General features: G+C 47.8%; 1 protein-coding gene across 1 annotated transcript in view; it reads left to right on the top strand.

Annotated features, from left to right (window-relative positions):
* The window catches only part of SLC22A18 (solute carrier family 22 member 18), a 72,588-nt gene that overhangs the window by 32,425 nt on the left and 13,960 nt on the right, over positions 1-26,203 (top strand). Inside the window, exons 6-8 of the mRNA XM_009899974.2 lie at positions 14,270-14,385; positions 14,843-14,953; positions 19,558-19,658. Of these exons, the coding sequence (XP_009898276.2) occupies positions 14,270-14,385; positions 14,843-14,953; positions 19,558-19,658 (328 nt within the window). The remainder of the gene's footprint in view (positions 1-14,269; positions 14,386-14,842; positions 14,954-19,557; positions 19,659-26,203) is intronic.

Here is a 26,203-nt window from a genome sequence, read left to right as displayed (position 1 = left end):
AAAAATACCATAAGCATTTGGCTCCTGATTTTCCTTATGCGTCCATTGGGTGGCTTGCCGTTGCCATCCTTTGGTGGCAAATGGAACAGGTTTGTGCTGTGAGCTGTGGCTGGGTGGAGAGGCTGCCCGTGAGGCTGCCTAAGATGTGGTTCCCACGGAGCGCTCCTGTAAATACCAGTTCAGCATAATGCAGCTGATACCAACTGGCATCCCTGTAGGTGGTCTCAGTAGTGGGGCCAAGATGAAACGTGGTGTGGAGAATGAATGAGAAGTGTTTTCTCCCTAAGGGGAACGCCTCCAACTGAGAGCAAAGGTGTGTTAGGCAGAGCTCACAGTGCAACTGCTGCACCAGGTCTGTGGGTAAAGGATGTTCTCAGTCAGGGCTTTGGCAATGCAGGAATCCACAGAAATATGTATTTGACTGGTATGAAGTGCATTAAATCATAGAGTCATGGAATGGCTTGGATTGGAAGGCACCTTAAAGATCATCTACTTCCAACCCCCCTGCCATGGGCAAAGACAGCTTCCACTAGACCAGGCTGCTCTGAAAATCTGGTTTCAATTCACTGCTCCAAAAAGGGCAAGCAACTTCTGTTAATAGGGTGGAATACAGAAACAGCTAGCCTAAGGAGGTGGTGGAGGCCCCATCCCTGGAGACATTTAAGATCAGGCTTAATGAGGTTCTGAGCTACCTGATCTAATTGAAGATGTCCCTGCTTACTGCAAGGGGGTTGGACTGGATGACCTTTAAAGGTCCCTTCCTTCCCAAACCAGTGTATGCTTCTATGAATAATTGAATCTGCTCTTTCACCCAAATAAGTTGATTTCTACCATGCTAAACAAAGTAGTTGACAATGCATCCTTCAGTGCAAAGTTTCTTGGCCATCCCATGGCTAGCACTTTTCTTACAACCTGTGCAGGGGTGCGGACTGCTGCAGCCTGCAAATGTGGAGCAGAACAGCCTCTTTTCTGAATACACTTGACATGCAGAAACAGTTGTCATTATGGCATGAGGGAAGCAAAATACTTAATTGGGGGAGTTCAGTAAATATAGTAACAGTGAGACCACTCCTGGTTGGAGCATATGAAGCCTGCCCAAGCAAGCTGTGTGCTTTTAATTAATGGTTTCACCCATTATTGAAATGGAGTGACTCACCCTTCTTATGCAGATGCCTCCTTCTGGGGTCAAACTCTTTATGAAATTAAATCAGCTGCACAACAGCCCTCAGGCTCTATCTTTGCTGGAGAAAGGATTGTTTCCAAAGGGCCTGTTGTGCAATCCAAGAGGTTGGAGTGGGATGCTGGAAAGCCTTCCACCTGATGCGTGAGATGTTTTCTTTGTGACTTTTGGGCATTAACAGTCCAACGTTGCTTCCCATACAAAAACAGTCCTAATTTGTCCATTTTCATCAAAAGGCTTTACTGGAAAAAAGACATTGGAGCCCTTGGTGCAGCACAGCAAGATTTTTCGCACCTTGAGGTACAAGGTGTTGGCTGCCACTACTTGTTCCAAGACAAGCACTGTGCTGTACCTCTGGTAGGATGCTGCATTTACAGTTACTTACCTCAAGGTAAAACACTAACTTGTTTTGCCAGGGATTACATGGCTTAAAAATGGCATTCACATGGATGTGGCCTGGTAAGAGATGAAATTCAAGTGTCAGATTTGGCTGTTCGATTGCTTTGTTATTTACCTAGTTAGCCTTTGAGTGTGGGGTACAGAGGGAGCCCTTCCTTTGGTGTGTCACCAGGATTGTTCTCTTGGATCTTTGCAGCAGCCTTCCCAGTTCTCTGCTTGCAAAAGGAACTGCCCAGAGGAAGAAAGTTGAGCCCTTTCATGGGTTGATGCTGGGACAGCTCCAAGTATTGGCAAAATAGGTGTGTGCAGTGCTGAACTGCATCCTCACAGTGCTGTTGCCTTCCTGCCACTCTGGCACAGGCATGAAGACATGCTCATTGAGGAAAGGCAAAACATCTGGTGTCTGTGTCTGATTTTTGGAAGGTGGGAGAGGTCCTCTTGGATGTCATAGTCACTGCCTGTCTCTGTAGTGCCAGCAAAGGCTGTGGTTCTTGCCAGAGCTCTCTGTCTTTTCTTTCCCAGCCAAATTCTACCCCTTCCCCTCGCAGGAACTACCCAGACCCCACCCCTCATCCTTGGGCAGCAAAATTCATCTCTGCCTACACATTGCTTTGAGCCAGCTCTAAGTGAGCACATCACCATCAGTGAGAGGTAACAACTCCAGCCCATGCCAAACTTTGAATCCTCCAAAACCATCCTCGTCAGCCAAGACCTGACGTGTCGGGAGTGCAGCCCAGGTTACTATAGCAAATCCTCAACGGTTTCCTGTCCAGCTGAGTCTGTTGGAGTCTGAAGCATTGTAACCTCATAAAAAAAGCTTGAACTCATTCAAAGATTATTTCACACCACCTCCAGCACTCTATGAAGTCAGACATGCTGTAACTTATGATTAACCATGCATTCAGGGGTGAGTCACCAGGTAGTCTAGCAAGTGCTGCTCACCTTCTAACCAGTCTGTGTGTGGGAGTCCTTGCCCAGCAACACACCCAAACCCAGTGTTTTATTAATTCACCACATTCTGAGCTTGGAAGAGCAATATTTTATTCTTTTTTTTTTTTTCTTAATTTAAAATAGAAAATAATAATAAAAAGAATTACTGTAAGGCTTTGCCACCGCTTAAGGAACGAGGCTTCAGCATAAAAAGGAAGATGATGGGAGGACCCCCAAAAGCTGTTATTACTTTATATGGTTGGAGAAGAAGATGACTGGGGGGCAGGGGGGAAATCCATGTTGAAGAGCTGGGTGATTGTGTCTTTGTTAAGCAGTCACTTGGTAAGATGTATGAATGTTTCTTGGACTGAAATTAGCATTTTCTATGGAAGGAGGAAAACTGAGCCTCTGGTCTGGTCTGTGAGATGGTGGTGGGAGGCATAGTTTTGATTCCTGCTGCAGAGGAGGAAATCTCACTTGTGTCTCAACATGATCTGGTTTCCTTTCTTCAGTAAGAATCATAGTCAGAAGCCTAGGGAAGAGAAAGAGTGGGACAGACTTGAGGAATGCTTCACCTATTATTTTTCCAAGCTCAAACTCTTCTCGACTCAAGGAATTTCCTGACATGAAGGAATGTGGTTCATGAGTCTCTAGTAACCGTCAATGGATCATTCTTTCAAGTGCTTGTCCAGTCCCTCTCTGTCCCTGTCTAAATCTTCTGTGTCCACACCACCAGTAGCAACAAACTCCACTGACCTTCTACATGCTTTGGGAAGAATTAGACCTTCCTCTATTTTGAACCCACCTCCCATAGCTTCATTTGGTGATTCCCAGTTCTTGTGCTGGAAATATCCACATCAGTCACGATCTAACCCTCTGCTCCAAGCCCCTTACAAACTTGTGAACCTTTAGTAGCTGTCCCACAGACATATGCCTCCTGAGGTGAAGGCTGTCAGCCTCATCAGACAAATAAATAGATGCTGAAAACTCTCCTTGTTGCCAGCCTCTGAGCCAGTCCCACTTCTTAGATAGCTTTTTAAGAGGATGGGGCCAGGACAGTATGGAGTGCTCAAAGTGCTGGTGCACTAGGAGTTTGCACAGTGGTCTAATGAGGTTCTCTTCTCTGTCCACTTGCTGTTTCTTCCATGGTAACCCCTAAGGGTTTGTTAGCTGATGCTTTTGTGAAGCAGTCTAAAACAGTCTTACTCCTGAGGAGTAAGAAGCAGTTCAGAAACCATCATTTCATTGGTGAGCTTAAGGCTTGTTTTCCCTGCATGCATCACTAAATTTAACCTGTGCTGACCTTCAGCTGCCGTGTTATTGCCCAGCCACTCAGCCCTGTAGGAGCCAGATGCAATTCCCTACCGACTGCTCTTTTCCCCAGTACTCTTTTTGTTGTGTATCCTCAGCAATCCTTCTTACCTCACTGCTGCACCAGATCATTCACAGATCGAACAGCACATGTCCTGACCTCACCAGTGGCATGTCTGTTGTGAGAACTGACCACTTACACCTACTCTCTGATGCCTATCTTGACCTGCCCCAGCTCATCCAGTGTTGGCACTGTGGGACCAAAGCCAGATGTTGCAAGCTCCCATTCAGGAAGTGCAGCTCATACATGGTCCTTGTCTAGACTCCTCCAGTTCCAGACATACAGGATGATGCTGTTGAGTGCGAGGCAAGCAACAGCTAGCTAAAGTTTCTTGGGGAGTGTGGCTCATTCCCCTCTTTGTTATAAAAGCATGGAAATGATGCTGTGAGGTGCTGGTGGGACTGTCCGTGTTGTGCAATGGGGAATTGAAGTCCAAGAGAGGACTGTGAAGATGATTAGGGGACTGAAGCATCCCTCTTATGAGGAGTGGCTGAGAAACCTGGGGCTGTTTAGCCCCCATAAGATTGAGACAGAATCTAATAGATGCATGCAAATATCTATAGGATGGAGGCTGTGGGAATGGAGCTGGGTTCTTCTCAGTGATGGCCAGTTATAAAACAAGGGGCCAAAAGTATAAACTAGATCACAGGAGAATTCACTTAAGATTAAGGACTTTACTTTCAGGGTACCAGAGCACAAGACCAGGCTGCCCAGAGAGGTTATGGAGTCTCCTTCTCTGGAGACTTTCAAAACCTGCCTGGGCATTGTGGTCCTGAGCAACCTGATCTAGGTGTAGTTGTGTTAGCAGGGGTGTTGGACTAGATGATCTCCAGAGGTCCATTCCAACACCTACCATTCTATAACAAGCAGTAATCACAGGTACAAGGGACAGCTCTGAATTAGCAAAGTGCAGTGGTCTGAGAAGAGTACAGGCCAACAAATGATACTTGAAATTAGCAGCAGGTTATGGGCCAAGCTTGCAAAGATGCCTGTGTCTGTGGAGGGGTAACTGATATGCTTCTTCCCACACTTAACCAAGTTCCTGGGAAGAGCATTGTGTTGGATCAGGTGACAGGATAGGCTGGCATGGGCCTGGGAATTATCTTCCTGCTGCAGCCATCACCTTCACTCCCTGGCAGCTCCATCTGCTGTACTTGAGCTAGGACTGGTTCTCACTGCTGAGATTCTGTCTGCAGCATGAACTGTTTGCCTTATCCATTCACACAGAGCACTGCTGAGCTCTGCCAAAGGAGGATTTTCCCTGTGGAAGAATCCCAAGTTCTTTCATTAAATTCCCTGCACTGACCAGGAGTGTTTCTTCTGCAAGGCTGGGTGCCAAGTCCCACCAGCAGCTCTCATTGTGATGTGTTAGTGACGCACACAGGAGTGAATGTTCCTGAAGGGAAGTTAAGGACAGGTAGTTCAAATGCTTTTAGAGATGACTATGACGTCCTGGTCCTGGCCCTGGCCCATGCTTGGTGTCCCCAGCACTTGGCAGCTCTGCTGTGTCTCTGCCGTGGCACTCCTGGCTCTTTGCCCTGCTAATGCTCCAGTGCCAACCTTCAGCATTCCTCCCTCAGCCAGTTCTGACGGAAATGGGTGATGCAGGATGCCCTGCCCCCTTCCTCTTTTTTTCCCTTCCCACCACCTGAATTTTCCAGATGTGGCTGCCACTAGAAATAAGCAGTTGAATGAGCACTTGTCTGCAGGTGACTCATTCTCACCCTGTGAGAGGCTCAGCAGATGAGAAGTCTCACCACCTCCTTGGGCAGCCTGCAATCAGGTCAAGTTCACTGGAGCGAAAAAGAGCCTCCTGCTCTCCCTGAAGCAGTGGCAGCCAACTTCTGCTGCTCCTCCTCTAAAACATGTGGCAAAAAGGAAACCCTGCTCATGGTTTCCAGTTGCATCAGGGCAGTGAACACCCTCTTTTTCCTGCTGATGCATGGGTGGGGATGGGTATCTGCTCAGGTTTTACATTCTGTCTCCAGAGGAATTCCAGACTCCCTGTGAAAGAATGGGAACATTTCAAGCAAAGGAGTACCAGTGAGGGGCTGTAATAAGATACAGTAACTTATCCCAGGTCAGTTGTCCTAACCCTTGTGAAGTATCTTCTGTCTGACCATGATAGTATAGTAGTATCAGTCAGGGTTGGAAGAGACCACAAGGTTATCTAGTTCTAACCCCCCTGCCATGGGCAGGGTCACACCACACTAGATCAGGCTGGCCAGAGCCTCGTCCAGCCTGGTCTTAAACACCTCCAGGGACGGGGCCTCAACCACCTCCCTGGACAACCCATTCCAGGGCTTCACCACTCTCATGGGGAAGAACTTCCTCCTCACCTCCAGCCTGAATCTCCCCACCTCCAGCTTCATTCCATTCCCCCTAGTCCTATCACTACCTGAGATCCTGAGAAGTCCCTCCCCAGCCTTAAAGGTCTTTACCAACCAAAATGATTCTATGATTCCAAGGAAGCCAGTGAGAAAGGGCATCTTTCTCTGAGCCACATCCCTTGGAGGCTGCATTTGCTCCCACTTGGGATTTAATGCTCCTTCAGCCAGCATTAACCTGTGCTCCTCACTTCACATGACATTTTCACAGGGGTATTTCTTTGGACAGGAGAACCACAGGGAAAGACTTGTGCCACACTTATTCATGCCTTACTGTGATGGTTCTCCCATGAGGGCAGGGATCAGGAACTGCAGAAAGGAAGGTTTGGGAGTGTTTTTGTTTTCCTCTCAAAGGCACAGATAATGTGATAGATGGTACTGGCCATCCTTCACTGGCAAGGCTGCCTTGAGGTCTGCTGAGCACTGGGCTGTCCCAGTTTATTTGTGTTACTGTGCTGTTTCTTGCCCTGGCCTGTGGAAGCTGGACTGCCTCTGTACATTTTCATGAGCATCCTAGGAACTGTCATTTTTTTGGAGGCTAAGTAAATGCAGTTTTGATTGAGGCTTTTGTAGGTTTCTTTCTTAAAGAAACTTTGGCAAAATACTGTGCTTGCTTGTCTTGTCTTTAGGAGTAATCTCAACAACACAGAGCAGAACCCCATGGGTCAGACAAAATCCATGCAGCAAGCATTGTCAAGGCAGCAAAAGAAGGTTCCTTTAATGAAACCATCACTAACTTTTACAGTAAGATATGGACTGAGTTATGTCTGACCATTATTGGGAGCATGATGCCTGCTGCTCCCTTTCTTAGGGACCCAAGGCTGCTTTCTGGAGAGCACAGTTTGGTGTCATGGTTTCACCTGAACTCCATTTTTCACCTGTTTTTCTTGCTTTTCTTCTCTTTGTAAGTCCCCCAGCTGTTTTTCACCCCTAGCTGCCCCTCTGAGGGTGTGAGTGGATAGTGTGGCCAGACTGCAATCAAAGAAATATTTTGAGAGCTCCTTAAGGAATCTGGGCTGGCAATGAATGCCAGCTTTGTGCAGTGCTGTTTTGAAGTAGGAGTGAGTCACTAAAAAACAATTTGTGCTCTCTCCATGTTCAACTTTGTTCAGAAAAAAAAGAGAAAGAAAACAAACACAATTCCATTCACTGCTGAAAATACACATTGATCTTTTAATCCTCAGGGACTCATTGGGATGTACTTCCTTCTTGAAAGAATCACTGCATTGATGCAACACCTAATTGTGCAATTACACATGGGTGTTCTGCTGCTGGGCTCTGCAGAGCTGGGCTCTGTGGCTGGAATGCTAATCAGAAAGCAATGGATACCATCTCGTGGCGCACGCAGCTGAACGCAGCCTCCTGGCTGCCAGTAGCCCCTAGGTACCATCGTGGGTCTGTCCCAGCTTTTGCAGGAAGGAAAGCAAACAGCATCCTGGCTTGCATCAGCAATAGTGTGGCCAGCAGGACCAGGGAAGTGATTGTCACCCTGTACTTGGCACTGGTGAGGCTATATCTCAAATACTGGGTTCAGTTTTGGGTCCTCACTACATGAAGGACACTAAGGACACTTGATGATCCTTGGGGTCTCTTCCAACCTTAGTTATACTGTGATACTGTGATGGTGGTGAAAAGGATCCAGAGAAGGGTAATGAAGCTGGTGAAGGGTCTAGAGCATAACTCTTGTGAGGAGTGACTGAGGGAACAGGGATTGTTTAGCCTGGAGAAAAGACTACAACTCCCTGAAAAGGAGGTTGGAAAGAGGTGGAGGTTGGTTTCTTCTTGCAAGTAGTAACTGAACAAGAGGAAATGGTCTCAAGTTGTGCCAGGGGAGCTTTAGATTGGATATGAGGAAAATTTTCTTTACTGAAAGAGTGCTCAGGCATTGAAACAGGCTGCCCAGGGAGGTGGTGGAGTCACCATCTCTGGAGGTGTTCAAGGAATGTGTATACTTGGCACTTTGGGACATGGTTCAGTGGCTATGGTGGTGTTAGGTGAACAGCTGTACTCAATGTTCTTAGAAGTCTTTTCCAACAGAAACAATTCTGTGATTCTCTAAAGACTCATATTTGGTCCAGAGCCCAAAACTGTATCCCATATTGGTTTGTTGTAACCTTTCATGGTGGAAGCAGGAGGTTCCAGCACCCATTCCTCCTCTGCACTGCCTGGTGGTGTCAGGTCAGTGAGGACTCTGTTCAAACACCCTCATCTGCAAGCTGAAAATATGACCTGGTCAGTGGCCTCCTTCCTGCTCCTGTGCTATTGCCTGATCTCTTCATGCCACTCATGCCTTTGTGGGATGGAATTCTTTAGGAAGGCTTGCTGAAAGCAGTGCTTCAGAGCTAGTGGGAAATGCTGTGCACACGTGTTTGTACAGAGATATGTCCCTCACACGTACTTGTTTGGCCAGGACCTGCTTTCCAAGAGCTGCATTTGTTATAAACTTGGCCGGATTGTTCTCATGCTATATGTGTGCCGCCTCTGCCTGCAGGGCTGTGTGGCACTTAGGGCAAAGACACAAAAACTCACTTCTGGGAGCTTCTGGGAACCCTTTCTGCCCCCTGTGTCACACCTTGATCCAGAAACTGAACCCTGATTGCACTTGTTTGCCCCATACTAATTGGCCTCGATGGCAGTGCGTTGCGAAGTAACGCAGAGCATGTTCTTGCTTTGCCTCTTCTGGGAAGCACAGTGGGATTTACCTGAAAGTAAATACAGAGGCTGGGTAAGCATTGGATGGGAAGAAATGCAATCTTCCTCCAGCTGGCTTTGAAAACTAATATTTAATTCGGGTTTAATCTGTTTACCATTGCATTACTCTTAATGGCTTCAATTCTGCTTTCCCACCAGCATTAAGAATAGAGTTTCCAGATGGGTGATCCCAGCTGTCAGCCACTTCTCCCTTATCCATGGCCACAGGCTACCAGCAAGTGAGCCTTGTAGCTGGCCATGCTATTGGTCCTGTGGCAAGTGTGCCCTGGGCTGCCCATCCTGTTTTTTGAAATCCTTTAGAGCTCCTTTAATCCACCACCTTTGCCTAATGGCCTGAGGAAGATGAAAAGGAGGGGCTTGCTTTGGCTGATGTTGTGGGCTACTGGTTGCTTGGTCACTCTGCTCATGTTTTCTTCTTACTTCTCTGGAAGCTTTCTGTGTGGGCAAGCTCCAGCTGCTCCTGTTGGCAAAAACTAGCAAAAAACCTAGTCCTGCTCCAAGCTCAGGTGTTTGCTCCCTGCAGCCCATCGCTTCAGACTCTCCTGGCAGCAGCACCTTGGGGCACGTTGGTTGCATGTAAGACAGGGTAATGGGTTTTTGTTGCTCCCTTTTCACAGCAAGACTGGAAACACATGAAGAAGAGTGGGCAGTTGTGGCCTTAGCTGACAACCTGAGAGGAGCTCTGCTAGCAGAAACCTCTGGGGGACAGGAAGGAAGGCTGCTGGCAAAAGTGAACAAGGGATTCTCAGTCAAGGAGTAGAGGAATTGTAAGTAAGGTGCTGAAGTAGGCAGATGAAGTTACCCGAGTTATTCTGACCATAAAGCCCAAGACAGCAAAGGTTCTTAACCTCTATTAATCAGCGAGAAGCTGGAAAAGGCCATACAATGATGTCAGCTGCTGAAGCTGCTGCGCCCTTTTGCTCCCTTTAATTTAACTGTATTAGTCCTGCCCACATCCTTTGTTCTTCCTCCTCACCCAGGAAATCTGCTGCTGGCTTTGGCAGGACTTGTACTGGCTCTACAGGGTTGGTTTGTGGACAGCCAGGAGGGATGAGAGGGAGGGCAGGAAGGGTGAAGAGGATGGAGAAAGGTCCTGCAGGAACAACCTGCATAATGTGCCTCATTTGTCTTAATAATGCCATGTCTCTTCCTGGTGAAACTTCCTTCTGGTAAGCCAAGTGGGAAAAATTGAATGCAGAAGGACTCTTTCTGATACCAGCAGAGATGAGATTTGATGCTTATATCTAAAAACAAATAGAAATGCAGCAGCCAGGTGTCCATGACCCAAGCTTTGCACATCAGAAGCTCCCAACCCAGCAATCATTGCCACTGCATCTGAGTGGTCGAAGTGTAGCACCTTTAGCTTAGCTCTTCTGGTTTGTACCACATGTTCCTCATCAGACCCACAAGAAATAAAAGCAGCAGCTTAGGCCTGGGTCCTCTGCCTGCCCAGTGTGCACAAGAGACTTTACCAGTGCTAACTCCCAGCTGTTTTCTCTGCTGGTGGCAATAGCTTTAGTGTACTCACAGGATGCTAGGGCTTGGAAGGAACCTCTGGAGATCTTTGAGGCCAACCTCCCTGCCAGAGCAGGACCATAGAATCTAGTGCAGTTCACACAGGAATACATCCAGATGGGTCTTGAAAGTCTCCAGAGAAGGAGACTGCAGAGCCTGTTCCAGTGCTCTGTGACCCTCACAGTGAAGAAGTTCCTCCTCATGTTGAAGTGGAACTTCCTGCACTGTAGTCTCCATCCATTGCCCCTTGACCTATTACAGGGCACAAGTGAGAAGGGGCTGTCCCTTCCTTGACACCCAGCTCTCAGATACTTATAAACATTTTTTAGATCCTCTCTCAGTCCTCTCTTCTCCAGACTAAAAAGCCCCAGGTCTCTCAGCCTTTCCTCATAAGGCAGTGCTCTAATCCCTTAACCATCCTTGTAGCCCTCCATTGGACTTTCTCAGGTAGATCCCTGTCCCTCATACTCTTTGCCAAAGTGCACTTCCTCGGGGTACAAACTCTTCCCTGCCCTTCTGCAGCTTGCTGGACCCATCCAAATCACTCTTGCCTCCTTCCCATCCACCTCCACAGGGCTGCAGGCCCTGCCAGCAGCATCCAAAGGTGTGGGTAGTGTTTTCCCATTGACAGTGACACTGCACAACTCTACCTGAGGATCCAGCAGCCTCTTCACTAGTTTCTCTGGCAAATGCCTTCAGTCTCCTGTCAGCATGGGTACAAGGATATTGTTAGCTGAACCCACTAGGCTTTGTCTTCCTTCCTGACAGAAATAGCAATCCAGACATGCACACTGGTGTTAGCACTCGTGTCCATTTACGTGGCAGTGTCAATATTTGTGTGTCTTCATGTAACAGGGAAAGACAATGTGAGCCATTGCAAACCTACCCAAGCCCCAAATCAATCTCACAGGGACTGAGAGGTGATGATGGCTCAGGAAAGCCACCCTGTGCTGCTGCTACTGCTGCTTTGTAAAACAGTTGCCTTGCACTGTAGGAGTAGGAGGATGTGTCCCACTGATGCCATAGTGGAGGGGTTGGCACAGGAAGTGTCATCACGCCTAATTCATGGGTTGTGATGGAAACACCAGACAGAAAGAAACTAAGGTATCTCAGAAGATGTATTGACTTGCTGTGCCAATAAGGGATTTTTGTGGCACTTTGTTTCACTTCATCTTTCACAAATGAGGAAAAAAAGGCATATGCAAAAGGTTGTTTGCTGGACACAGATGTGTTGTCCCCAATTTCAGAGCTCCAAAAGGAAAAAATAGCAGAGCAGCTAACCCACAGTGTACCTTACACAGGTGGGGGTTGGTCTCTTCTCCCAGGCAACCAGCACCAGAACAAGAGGACACAGTCTCAAGCTGCACCAGGGGAAATTTAGACTGGATGTTAGGAAGAAATTCTTCATAGAGTGAGTGATTGCCCATTGGAATGTGCTGCCCATGGGGGTGGTGGAGTCACCATCACTGGAGGTGTTTAGGAGGAGACTGGATGGGGTGCTTGGAGCCATGGTTTAGTTGATTAGATGGTGTTGGGTGATGGGTTGGACACGATGATCACGAAGGTCTCTTCCAACCTGGTTTACTCTATTCTATTCAATTCTATCCTATTGTGTGATGCATTTTTCCCATGTTTGAATGAAAGCTTGAAATATGCAAAGCAACAACAACAAAAAACCAACCAACCAACCAACCAACAAACCCCCCAAAATATTTAGCCAACTGTTGTAGGTTCTTATTTTGGTTATTTTTGTCCTCTCTATTTTGTTAGTAAATTTGCTTCACGCCGCAATGCCAGGTAGAAAGTCTGCATTGCTTGGATAAAGCTTTGGGTCCACAAAGTTGATGCCAGTAGTTTGGGAACTGTTTGGCAGATAATTGCAAATCAGAAAGAGCAATCTGCTGCTCTGAAAAATAAATATAACCATCCAGCAAATGACTAATTTTGTGGCTGGGGGGTAATTAGTGGAACAGCTTGGCGGATGGAAGGCAGCAGCTCCAAATTACTGCACTAAGTCCGTTTGCAGGAAGATATTATCTGACTTTGTTGTTTATTAATAATAATTAATGAGAATTAAAATGCTCAGCTGGGATGTTGGCCACTGCTATTAGTGGGGAATATATGTATATATGTATATGTGTGTGCTCTTTGATGCTCTTCTCAGCTGGTTGCAGCTCAATCCTTGGTTGTCTTGCTCCAGCGCTGTAATAGTACTCCAGAAATTATTCACACCACACTTTTCTCTAGCATGGAGGAAACTTGAGGCTTTGACAATTAGTGCTGCTGTTACTCCATGGAAAACACAAGCCATGGTCTGACAGGAAAGCAGCAATAAAAAGCTGGGCAATGAGCAGCCCTTTACCAGCAGGCTCACAGGGAGCATCAGCTGGCAGCTTGCTGCTCACTTTGACGCTTAGGTTGCTGGGGATCCATCCCTGGGCATGTGAGGATGGCACAATCACCTCTGATGTGGAGGGAGGATCTTCTACCCCTCTGCTCTGCCCTGCTGAGGCTGCACATGGGGTGTTGCATCCAGTTCTGGGTTCCCCAGTTCAGGGACAGGGAACTGCTGGGGAGAGTCCACAACGGAGGGCTGTGAGGATGATCTGGGGACTGGAGCATCTCACAAAGAGAGGCTGAGGCACCTGAGGCTGTTTAGCCTGGAGAAGAGCAGACTCTGAGAGGGGATCTTATCAATGTATGTAAATATCTAAAGGGTGGAGGCCATGAGCATGGGGCTGGCTCTTCTTAGTGGTGGTCAGTGATAAGACAAGGGGCTAAGAGTACAAACCAGAACAGAGAAGGTTTCATTTGAGCTTAAGGGAAAACTGTGGAGAGTCTGCTGGGCATTCCCACCCCAAACCCGTGTCCTGTGGTAGGTTTTAAACATATGTTTTTATGAAACTCTCCAACTAACACAGTTCCCATGATGGGGAAGACTTTTAATGAGCTGGTGTAGTGGATAATTGCTCTCACTGTTAAAAACAAAACATGCTTCTCCCTTTGTTTTCAGCTCAACTCTCCTGAGTTTCAGTCTGCCAGCCCTGGACTTTGCTCCACCTGTGTTTGGCAGAGTTAAAGCTCTTCATAGTCTGAAATCTTCCCACAGGCACTTAGAGACTAGGAGGAGTTATTTCCTAATCTTCTCTTTTAAGAGGACAGTGATAATTGAGGACTTGTTACTGACTCTATTGACTTCTACATAGTTTGGGTTTGGGTTTTTCAGATAAGTTGTAATTGTTCCTTTTATCATGGTACAGCTACTGCTAGGAATTGCTGTTCACTGGGTCTGCATCTAAGGGATGCTTCCTTGCTTCTGTTAAAGAGCCAGCATTTGGGGCTCTGATGGACAGCTGAAGGAATGTTGATTTGGAGGACAGTTGGGGAATCAATCAAAGTGCTGTTTACTCACCTTCTCAGAAGTTGGTTTTTGCATTGCATTTGATACTTTTAGCAGCTCCTTTTCAAGTGTCGGTTTCACTTCTGGTGGTTGGCTGGGCTGTATTCTACCCTCCTAAATCATCTGGAGTAGTTTCTTTGCTTTTCTTAATTTCATTTGATTGTGCTGAGAAATGTCAATAACCACCTTTGGGTGAAATTTCAAACCATGGCCTTATCCAAAGCATTCAGGAAAGAATGTGAGCTCTTTTCTAGTCTTATGTACCATGACTTCAATGGGATTGTTCCTTATCCAAGTGCCCAAGCCTTTATAGGATGGAGGCAGTATCTTGTTTATGATACTTGTCCACTTACCTGTGTCTTTTCTTTTTGCAGTGTTTTTGTTCCCATATATGTTGGGCTGGTGGGGAGTCTCATAAATACCATGATAGCAATGGCTTGGATCCCTTCACAGACTAAACCCAAGTCAGGCCATGATGTGACGGAGCAGAGTGAGTATTTAGTGTTTCTGATAAAGAGCACAGGGGATTGACAGGCTGCAAGGACTGCTAAAGGACTTGGGGTTGTATTTAAAGGCAAAAAGATGCCAACCTTGAAATGCTGACACTTTAATGCCTAAGCTGTGCTTGTGGCAAAATGTTCCCTACTCACTGACCACTCTGCCATGCAGAATTGCAAGCTTCCAGCCCAATGCCTGCTGTGCATCTCAGAAAACATCAACGCAGGGCCCTCACTGGGGGTTAAGTTTGGCCTGGCCTAGAAGGCAATCCCCTCTCTCACAGGGGTCCTCTGGGTGCAGACCTGGCACTAGCTCCCAGCTGCCTGTCATCATCAGGAAGTGCCTTTTCAGCCAGGTGGCAGTGAACCTGAGCAGGCAGCCTCAGAGTTCATTGCTTCCTGCCTCTAACCTGTATGAATAGGGTATTAATCAATCTGTCATCTTCGTAGGCACATCACAGTCTGGCGGCGTGTTTAGCATGAGAGAAATCCTGCGCCTGATGAAGTTTCCAGGAGTAATGGAAATTTTCATAATCAAGGTCTTTGCTGGACTTCCCATAGGTAAATCTCACCCATTACCCGTGACTGCTGATGTATTTAAAGTAAGATGACATCCACTGTAGACCAGCCTCATCTCAGGTTACTGAGAGCACATTGCATTTCATCACAGAGCAGAGAGGGTTTGGCTCCTGAGTCTGTGCTGGGTGCTTGCAAACCTCTCAGGTGCACAGGGTCAAAACTCTGGGACTTAACGTAAAACAGACCACTTGTCACAGGCTGCTTCTGACACGTCGGCAAATCACTTAATCTCTCTGCCCCCATCTCCCTGGATGGAAGTGGGTTTGGTTTTTCCCTCTTGCCTGTCATTTCTATTTAGGATGTGACCTCTTCAGAGCAGGGGAAAGTCCTTTGTGCTCTGCCAGAAATGCTGAGGTCCTTCCTGGTTTTCCTTAACGATTTTAAGGGCTATGTGTACCCTAGCCTTTTTCCCACCAGCTAGAAGCTATTGCTGAATGAGAGGCTGGGGCTGCTCTGACTGTCAGCAGCGTGCAGAGAAGCCACAGCTTGTGTCTTTCCCTGCATGTTGATGGTGGTGCTTATTCTTCTCCTCTTATATTCTGCTCAGGTTTCTATGTCAGGTCAGTAGCCCTGTCAAACCCATCCCAAACTTGCCTGTTCCCCTGCTCCTTGCAGTCAGTTTTTCTCCCGGCACAGTCCATATCTCCTGTTTGTGCATTGTTCATCTGGACAGGCTGGCTTGATGGACCTAGGTCAGTTGTATGAGCTCTAACAAGGCCAAGTGAGGGATCCTGCACTTGGGTTGCAGCAACTCCATGAACACTCCAGGCTTGGGGCAGAGTGGATGGAAAGCTGCCCTGTGTTCTGAAGTGCCATGTCAAGTGATTTTCTAAGATGGTTCTCTTTGCTGATTCTGGCTTATTTCTCAACTTCAAGTAGTGTTCATTTCTCTGTTGAAAACTCCTGAGACCACATCCATGTGCAATCTGCACAGTAATTTCCTGTGTGCTCTCCTTTTCCAAAGGCTGGGTGAGATGCACTTTGTTTTAGTCATCCCTGCTACATGCTAATTTCTCCCTGTTGCAGGAGAGGTTCTTTTCCCCCACCCAAAAAACCATCTCCTGCCCAAACGTGCAGCATTGGAGGAGGACTGAGAGTGAAGCTGGGATTTAAGGAGGGCACAGGTTGATAGTGTCTCTGAAATCATAGAATAGTAGGTATTGGAAGTGCTTTCTGGAGATCATCTAGTCCAATCCCCCCTGCTAAGACAGGTACACCTAATGGTCAAGAATATTTCTATAGGAGTAGGATTGGGTTCACTTGAGGCACTCTGACACAAGTACAGAGCTTGCACTGCAGTCAGGAGTGATTACAATCCTCCTGACTTCTCTATACAGGTCTCTCTTCTCTGCAGGTGACTGACCATAGGATGGAAGCTGAAAGGGGATTTGGCCATCCCCTAGTTCTCTGCACCACAGCTGTAGGCTGAGCTCCTTGTGGGCTTATTTACCTTTCATCTCCAAGATGCAACTGTATAATTAATTAGTCCACCCAAATTACAGACTGTTCTTTATTTACTTTGTAAACAAGCTTGTGATATACACAGAAGAAAATCTTGTGTTCCTTATGGATCCCATTGTTGTCTAAAACTAGCTTGTTTGAGACTGAAAGAGCCTCCCTGGGAGGCAGGGCTGGGAACCTACTCTGTGTTGCATAAAAGCAGAGACTTGGGCTGTGTGACTCTTGCAGAAGGGTGGCTGCCAGGGGAATGGACAAGCAGCAGATCACTGCAGCGTGGCCCAGTTACATTCTCAGCTGATGTGGGATAAGAAAGCCTCATTGCATTGCAGTAGATAAGGGACAAAAGAGAGGAGGAGGAGGAAAATGTCACACATACCTCTTACTGACCAGAAATCAGGATCTTGGAAATGCTGACAAATAGCTGCTGGTATGACTCTTTGGCTGCCCAGTCCCTTTGGAAACCTGATTTTAACCAGATTGCTTCAGCATCTGTGTCCCATTTTTAAAAGGGCTTTCCTTCACGTGTGGAACAGGATTTTGCAATGAGCCCCAGGGCTTTACTTCTCCCCATCTTTGCAGTCCAGCACGGAAGGGCTGAGCTGTGCTCATCTGCTCACACGAACTCTTGCTGGGTAAGGGTTGCTGAGCTGGCCCCCTGAGGCCATGGGCAGCTTTCAGAAATGTTATGTCTTGGTCTTTGAAAATACAATTTGCACTCCAGTGTTTCCTCAGTGCCTTTCCTCATCTTGATCTCATCTCACAAATTGCCTTTTGCTACATAGAATCATAGGTACTCCTCCTGCTGGTCCTAAGGAGTTCACCCCCTATTTTGCCCCCCTCAGATAAAGATGAGGTTTCTGAGGATATTTTTTGCCATTTTCTGTTTTCTCCTGTTGAAGATCTGAGCCTTGCAGTGCAGACTGAGGCTTTTCTGGGCAGCTTTTTTCTTTTGGTGTTCCCAGAAATGTGCTCCCCCCCAGCCATAGTGAGCCCACTCCAAGGTGGGTACATTATTTCTGTGACCTGCCAGACCTACCCAGATGGGACCTGCTGAGATCTTAGCAAGCAGTTCTTGTTCCAATGACCATAAAATCTTTTGAGTTTGATCTGGGGCTCACCTTGAAGGAAAATATTGCCAGTGGGAACCACCCCTTAGCTGCATAAGGACGGAGGAGCACAGGAGTCTGCCTTGTCCAGACAGCTTTAAGGGACCATGCAGGCACAGGGGCTGAACCCATCTAAAGAAGAGACCTTTGCATCTCCAGAGGAGCCGTGCAATGTGCAATGCTAATTAAAGAGCACAGCCTATCCCCCTGCTCCAAAAAGAAATCGCCTTGTTTGGAGGAGAAAGATCCAGATTTTCCTTCACTTGATGAGGGACTTCAAAGGGGAGAGGAGCTGTAGGAGCTGGCATGTGGTACCAGGAAGAAGCCTCAGGTATGTAGGAAGGTCGAGCCCCTCCTAGGTGGTACCTGCAGGAGGGTAGCAGGATGAAGGGCGAGCGCCTGCTGCGATCTAATCTGCTGCAAGTGAAACCGAGTGTGGTTTTTCTTTCATTTCTTCACGTGTGCCTTTTATAAACATGTGCAGCTCTGTTGCTGGTTTGGGTGTTGTGAGTAAATGCTGCTATTTGCATGTTACCTTCAGCCGGCTTGAGCTAAGAGCAGTTTCAAAGGAACTGGATAAGGACGGGGTGCTCTCCGCACAGGGGTGTGGTGAAGCCATAAATCTACATGAACCCCAGGTCCTTGGCACCTTCTCCAAATTTCTGAAGAGTAGCAGAGCAGGGTATGTTTTGTGCCCCCAGTCCTCTCCCCCCAGCGTCGTGGGGTCAGCTTGGGTGCAGCTATCCCCTTGAAGGGGGAAAGAAGTGTCTCTGGCCAGGTTTAGGAAGCCTTTGTGGGTGGGAGGGTGGTGGTCCCTCTAGGCAAAGGCTTGGGGTGCTTGGAATGAGGTCCTCGTTGTTGCTGGTCCTCCACTGGGCTGCTGGATGTGGTGGAGTTGTGCTGGTTTGTGAGGATGCAAGTCCTCTATGGTGTTGCAGTTAGCAATTTGGGATTGCTTTCCTCCTGCTTCCGGGAAATGCCAGCAAATCCTTCCCGTGCCACAGGATCAGTGATTCGCTTTGCCAGGCCACAAGCTACCTTCTCAGTCCTCACTTGTTGCCTTCTGTGCTAATTCCTTCAGGAAGGAGAGGACCACAACTCCCTGTTTACCCAGTCTTTGTACCTTGGAGGGTCCTCAAGGAAGGGCAGGAACCCTGAAGTTCATCCGCTCTCTTCTCATCTCCCCAGCAGGAGATGGGCACGTTGGAGGATTGTTCACATGCAAAGAGCCCAAATTTCCCCCTGTCTCAGTCCATCTAGGTGCACAGGACACTAGGGAAGGCAGCATGCTCGTACCCCGTGCCAGTCTCCAATGAGATAGTTTTGTCACAATGCTTTCAATTCGCTGGCGTCTGCATTTGTGTGTGTCTGACAGGGCTGGGGGCAACACACACTGCTGGATTTTCATCTCAGGTTGAGTGGGCATTTTCCATTAACACCTTCCAGAAATTGCTTCGATTGTGGAGCAGACCCAGCCTGAGCCTTTCCTGTCCCTGCTTTCCTGACTGCTTGTGCCGGCACCGCTATCGATCCCTGCAGCAGATATTTCGCGTGCTGCCGGCGTCACTGCCCAGCTGTGCAGGGGAGCTGCTGCCTTCACTCTGATGTCACTGAGTTGTTCCCCAGGCTGAAAATCTAAAGTCAGGCAGAAGGAGTGAGGAATCCAATCAGATTATTTTTTATGGTTACAGTCTTGTCTGAACAAATGTTTTCTCCCTGTCTTAATGGTTAGTCTGGCTTCAGTGATACAAATATTTACCAGTTTATAATAAACAGCTGAATCTACAGCCTACATAGTCACATTATTTAAAGATGAAAGCAAGGAGGATAAAAAAGTTAATATTGAAAGATTAAAATACTAAACTGACTTTGAATAGGATTCTGCTTGTGTTTACATCCAGCCCCAGTAACCCCAGGGACAGCTACTGACTCATGCTGGGGGTGACTGGGAGCAGGGTCTGGGGCAGTATATGCAGGGCAAGTATATTGATGTATGTTTTTCTTGAACCCTCCCTCTAGGTTTGTTCATGATTATGTTTTCCATCATTTCTATGGATTTCTTTGGCTTGGAAGCAGTGGAGTCTGGATACCTGATGTCGTATTTTGGTGTCCTTCAAATGGTAAGTGAAGTGGAAGTCCTCTTCTTGGCGCACTTCCATCTAATCCTTTTGCCTTTTTGACACATGCTCTCCCAAATCCAGGTGTAATAGTGACAGGCAAACCCTAGCTCTGCCATGCAGCTCTTGGCTTCAAAAAACAGACATGGCTCCCAATTTATCCTGTTCCTTGGAATGGGAAGAAGTCAGGGCAAAGAGTGTCCTGAAAGCTTTCTTCCCCTTGTCCCCGACGCAGGTTGGCACGTTTGCACTTACTTAGCAGTATCCTTAAAATGGATTTCAGTAGAGCATCTTGGTGGTGGTTTCATAGATCCCTTCAGTGTAGAGGAAGGACTTGTTTCTGCTGCATGGAAACAAGCACAGCAAGTTTGCACTTTCCAAACAGAAAAAAGAGAAAGAAAAAAACCAAAACCCACTCACACACAAGAAAGAAAACCAAAACAAACACAACACCACAACAAGCAAACAAACAAAAAAGGTGGACAGTGGAATACATTTAGGAGACTGCCAGAGTAGGGAAAGGGAAATCAGCTGAATTAGTCAGCAGCAGGGCAGAAGAAAAATTAAGTTATTGTGTTACAGCAGAATGTGCCTTTTGGAGGAAGAGTCTAATAGATCTGCAGAAAGAGCAGCAGATGGTTATAAGCAAGCCTCGAGGTAGGAATGCAAGTGAAGCAACATCCTGAGGGACGGTGGTCTTGTTATTAAATCTGCCTTCATTTCCTGGGCATTGCCTCAGAGTTGCTATGGGGTCTGAACAAGCTTCTCATCTGGGAAATGGCAGCTTTAGTTCCTTCCCTTGTGATTTGGACCCAGGTGGTTTTGCCAGTTGCTTGGGCTCTGCCCTGGTCTCACCAAATCTGGGCACCCTGGCAGAGCAGCTGATGAGCATGGCTGTGCATCAGCAAATGGAGTCCGCAGGGTAAGCTGGCTGGAGCTGAGGAGCCTTTGCCAGGTCTGTTCTGGGAGGGTGGCTTTGGGCTATCTGTCTCTTGGTCCTGTGAGCTCAACATCTGCTACAAGCTGGACTCTCCCATCCAATCTTGTTGGAAAGAAACCCAGTTTGCTGCTCCACAACGTGGAAATAGCATGACAAGTGGGGTGATCAGCAGCTGTTCTCCAAAGCACACTTCTGACCCAAACTCTACTGCTGACAGAGGCTTTCCCTATGTTAGGCTCTGCAAGCTTCCTCCTGGGCCAGCATCTGCAGGGATCACTCAGGTTTTAGAGGGGCAGAGTCACCTTCTGAATGTAGGGAAGTTCTCCAACACCTGTACTCCTCACTTAGATCACAGGATAACAGAATGGTAGTGGCTGGCAGGGACCTCTGAAGATCATCTAGTCCAATCCCCCTGCTAGAGCAGAATCAGCTAGGTGTGATCCAGTCAATAGATACATCACTTGAATCCCTGTTCTGTATGTCTAGACTGAAAGCAAATTTGGGGTTACAGCATGGCTGTGGCATGTTTCTTTCGAGCCGGGTAACATGGGCAGCAGCAGCACTTGTACAGCCAGGCAGGAGTGGCTGTGTGTTGGTAGATGGAGCTTGGATGCTGCTGTTAGGTCTGGGACATCTGTCTTCAGGACACTGCTGTTGTTTCTGGGATATCTGTCTGTCTTCACTGCTATTGTTTCCCAGATTAGTTTGGTTGAAACTGCTGTAGATAAGGTTCCCTGTGCTGCCAGGCTGGTGTACCCTCCATAGAGACACAGCCCTGGGAGATATGGGAATTACAGCATTCCCTCTGCTCCCTAAGGAATAGTCAGATGTCAGCACTAACCCGGGACCTGGCCTTTCCCACAGTCACAAGGATTCATCCCACAGAGGCCAATCACACCAATTACCATGCTCTAACCCATCAGCGGCCTGCAGCTGAGGTGCAGCACCTGCTTCGCTGGGGAGTCTTTGCCCTGGGACACGGGACACAAAAAGTGGCTCTTGTCAGCCTGGCAGCTTGCTTCCATCTCTCTGTGCAGTTTCTGCCCATCTTGCTATGCATCTTCTAGAGCATATTCTAGAGACTCCAGACCTCAGAAATAGAGGAGTAAAGTGGTTACAGGGTGCAAACTTCTCCTTTTCACAACAGTGCATTGGGGTTCGCTGTCAGAGGCCAAAAAGGGATGGGGAAAAAATGTTTGGGTTTTCTCTGCCCAGGACACCTGATTCCTGGTGGCACCGAAGCTGTCTTGCCTGAGAGCTTACAAATCCCTGCCTCCTGCTTTGTCACTTGCTCTTTTCACTTTATCAGTTCCAAGCTCAGCTCTGGTTTATTTTCTGCTTTGGCAGGGAGGGGTGGACTAGATGATCTCCAGAGGTCCCTTCCAACCCCTACCCTTCTGCAACTCTATGATTATGCAGGAGCAGATCCTTAGCTGGTCCAAGTGATACTCTCACCATCTGGCTTTTAAATTATTATAACACATTAGAATTTGTGTCTTCACTTTCAGATCAGGTCTCTGGCTAGAACCACCCAAAGATAGCTCTTGCAGATAGTGAGTGGGTTAATGTTGCACGGCTGCTTTCTGTTGGCGTTGGTCCAGTGGGAGATGTATGCAGGGAAGGCAGTGTGTGCTGGCTCTGTCCTGCCGAGTCCCAGACCTGCTTCTGTGCCCTCGTGTTGCCTGGGCTGGCACTTCAGATGCATCTGTTTCTGCTGTGCAGAGAATTGATACTGCTGGAGATAGAAATGCAGATTAAGGTGCAAGCAAATTCCGCCAGTCTGGATGGGTGTTGGGTGATTAATATCTGCTGACTGGCTTCCCCACTTCACTGAGTAAATTATAGCTTTATTCAGAAGGGGATAATGTCCTTTTCAATGATTTTCAATGACCAGATCCTCAGCTTTGATTTCTCATTCCTCAATTTGCCTTTCCACTCTACATTGTGAGGGTTTTCCCATTCACTGGAACTTGCCCTGAGCCCTCCTGTTAGAGGAAATGTGTCACCCCCAGCGTTTCCATCTCTCCCTGGACCTGACAATGGATAACAGTGTAGGGACTTCTATAGATGGGAGGGAACATCACAGAAATGAAAGGGAAAATAAGAATCAAACCATGTCCTGTTTACTCTAAACCTCCCTGTGGACACGGAACGCAGCACCTGGGCAGCAGCACGGCATAGCACTGTGTCCTGGGATATGCCCTGCTCCCAGCACAGGATGCGTGCACCCAGCAGCTTCAGAGATGCACAGGAACAGCAGAGCAAGCACAGCTTAGCTGAGCTCTTTACTCAGAGCTTCCCTGGAGCCATAAGCTGGCAAAAGCAGTGGCAATTCCTGGCAATTTTTAGTAATATTATTTCTTTGTGTCATAGCAGTGTTTGTTTTTCTAATGAAATCTTCTCAAAACAAACATCTTCCTCTTGTACAGAAGGTGATGTTGCAGCCCCCTTCCCTAGGCCAGTCAGCAATCCCAGGTGACTCAAACAGTGATGATCTCTTCCCATTTTCCTCTCCCACCCCAAGGTTATTGTGCTCCAATTGCTTAATCTAATTCTTCAGCTTCTCAGCCTCATTTAACCTACTGTGGTGAGAAGCAACCAATGCACCATAAACATCTCTATTTCTTACCATTCCTCCCATCCAGGCCAGCTGCAGAGCACCTAGAGAGGAGATTTTGAATGGCTTTGGGTCAGTCCACCTAAATTTAAGCAGGCAACTCAAGCAGTTTGTTGCCTGTATTTCTACCAGCTCTTTGCATGAGGAGATCAGCATAGGAGTACTGACCCTCCAGGAGGTGAGGATTTGCCATCTCTGCAGATGGAGAACATGAATTAGCCATCCTGCTAATTGAGGCAGCCTTCCTGAGGGATCCTATCCAGAGCTCCTCATCTCATCTTGCTTGGTCCTGTCTTGTTCATTTATGACTCTGCAGGACCCCAGCATTTGCAGAGGGTTGCCTCATGTCCAGCCTGAGAATCACAGAATCACTTAGATTGGAAAAGGCCTTTAAGGTCATTGAGTCCAATCGTTAACCTAACACTGACAAGCCCTCAACTAAACCACATCCCTAAACATTGTCTACATGACTCTTAAGTACGTCCAGGGATGGGTGCAAGGATGGGTCCTTGCTAGTTTGGAAGGCAGATTTGGGGCTGGTTTGGAGTTTGAGAACCTCATGGGCTTTCGCTGGTGATTCCACATAGTGCCTATCTTGGTTGCTTCCTTGCTGAGCATCAGCTCTGTCCACATGGGGACAGTCCATGTCATGTCACAGCAGCAAAGTGGTTCAGCTGGTGCTGGCAGTGAGTTTTGTCCTCAGAATGCTGTACACCAATAACCATCACTCATGACATGGGCTATCCTCAGCACCCTCTTCCCTTCATCAAGTTGGCTTCTCACAACATGGTTGCCGTTCACCCCAGTGCTGGTGGCACATCTGCTTGCTGCCAGTTGTATCCCTGTATGGAGTGACTTAGGTTGCCTTGTCTGCCTCTTGGAGTTCTCAGTGGCCCAAAGTAGTATGTTCACTGATGCCTCAATGTAGAAGTTACAATGGGAGTACCTGTCCAGGGGGAATGGGGCTTCCTGGCTCTCTGGATGAAACACTGGCCCAGGAACTGGAGCCAGTTTACTGCTTGTGGTAAGGCAAAGAGCTTAGAAAATGGGGTATGACAGAGGCTGGAATGGGCTGATGAGGAAGTGGGGAGAGATTTAGCAGGGCTCTGCAGTAGTACTTGATGCACCCTGACAGTGTGGGGCTGCCTGACGATCTGGGGCTGTGCCAGCATAAGTGGAGGAGGAGGAGGAGTCAGGTGGGGGGATCATGAAATAAGGAGGGGAGGCAGACAGCAGGAGGTGTACATCTGTGCCAGGCAGCTTGCATTGCAGAGATTCCTTTGCTCATGATATGTTTGAAGCAGCTTGGTCTGGTCACTGGTGGGTCTCCAGGCAAGAAGTGTGATTGCTCTTCAGGGACACAATCCCTCTGTCCTTCAGGGACAGGCTCCCAGAGTCCTCTCGTGTCAGAGCAAAATGTCCCTCGCAGCAAATGCCTGGGAGTGTGAGATGCTGTTCAGACTCCCTCTGGAGAATAACTGATTTTATAATCATTTAAAATCATTTAACTTTGCATAATGGGCAGAAGCAGGCCTAGGCTCTGGGGGTTTTTTTTGAGTTGTGAGTGCACTAGCACGGAGAACTTCCAGGTGTAGTGGCTGCCTTGGAAAATGCTGCCAGAGGATTTTTGCAAGTGGAATACCTGGAGTCCCTGGTGGGTATCTAAAGTCACATCTGATGCTTAGGCAGGCATCAAGAACAGTGTGGCCAGCAGGAGCAGGGAAGTCATTCTGCCCCTATACTCCGCACTGGTTAGGTCACACCTTGAGTCCTGTGTCCAGTTCTGGGTCCCTCAGTTTAAGAAGGACATTGAGAGACTTGAAGGTGTCCAGAGAAGGGCAACGAGGCTGGGGAGAGGCCTTGAGCACAGCCCTATGAGGAGAGGCTGAGGGAGCTGGGGTTGTTTAGCCTGGAGAAGAGGAGGCTCAGGGGAGACCTTCTTGCTCTCTACAACTACCTGAAGGGAGGTTGTAGCCAGGAGGGGGTTGGTCTCTTCTCTCAGGCAAGCAGCACCAGAACAAGGGGACACACTCTCAAGCTGCGCTAGGGGAAGTTTAGGCTGGAGGTGAGGGGGAAGTTTAGGCTGGAGGTGAGGAGAAAGTTCTTCACTGAGAGAGTTGTTAGGCACTGGAATGTGCTGCCTAGGGAGGTGGTGGAGTCCCCATCCCTAGAGGTGTTCAAGAGGGGATTGGACGTGGCACTTGGTGCCATGCTTTAGTCATGAGGTCTGTGGTGACAGGTTGGACTTGGTGATCTTTGAGGTCTCTTCCAACCTTGGTGATTCTCTGATTGATCTCCAGCTGCAGGGGGGGGTGGGGGGGTGTGGGGGGAAGCTTTCCTTTAAGAACTTTTTCTCAGGGGGAACAACAAAACAAGTGGTGGGGGACACCAAATTCACCACACACAAACTCTGGGTGGGACAAAGGTATTTATAACCCTGAGGATCAAGAAATCACAAGACATCTGTTCTGTTTACTGCTTTTACATTTGTATTGTTACACAAACTCCACCTCTAGCCGTGCAGCTTCTGGAGGGACAAGTTGGTACGGAGTGATCCTGAGAAGATGAGAGAGATTCCTGGAGGAGAGATTTACATTGCCTATCGTCTTATCACCAGCCTGTCCCTCTTGCCTTTTTTTTTCCCCCTTTCTTTTTTTCTTTTTTTTTTTTTTTCTTCCCCTGCACAGCAGGAGAGATGATTAAAGAGCCAGGGATTTAATTAGAGCCAGGTATGCCTAGGGGGAAAACCCACTCGGTGAAAGGACCTTGCAACAACAAACAGAAAGTTCTCCAGTTTCCTCGCTTTGAAGGATTTGAATCTGTGGAGGGGGCGGGTTGGGGAGGGAAAGCAAGCCATTAGGTTGGAGTTTGCAAAACACAAGGTCCTCTTCCCCCTCTTCAGCAAAGTGCTGCCTTCAGCAGTTTGATCCTCGCAGTCAGCTCTCCTGCCAGTCCCACCACCCTCCTCTGTAAGACCTGAACTGCTTCTCA

Source organism: Dryobates pubescens, chromosome 22 (assembly GCF_014839835.1).
Source record: "Dryobates pubescens isolate bDryPub1 chromosome 22, bDryPub1.pri, whole genome shotgun sequence".
In the NCBI taxonomy this organism is placed as follows: domain Eukaryota; kingdom Metazoa; phylum Chordata; class Aves; order Piciformes; family Picidae; genus Dryobates; species Dryobates pubescens.
Note: the sequence above shows the minus strand (reverse complement) of the source record. Positions and strands in the feature narration are given on the sequence as shown.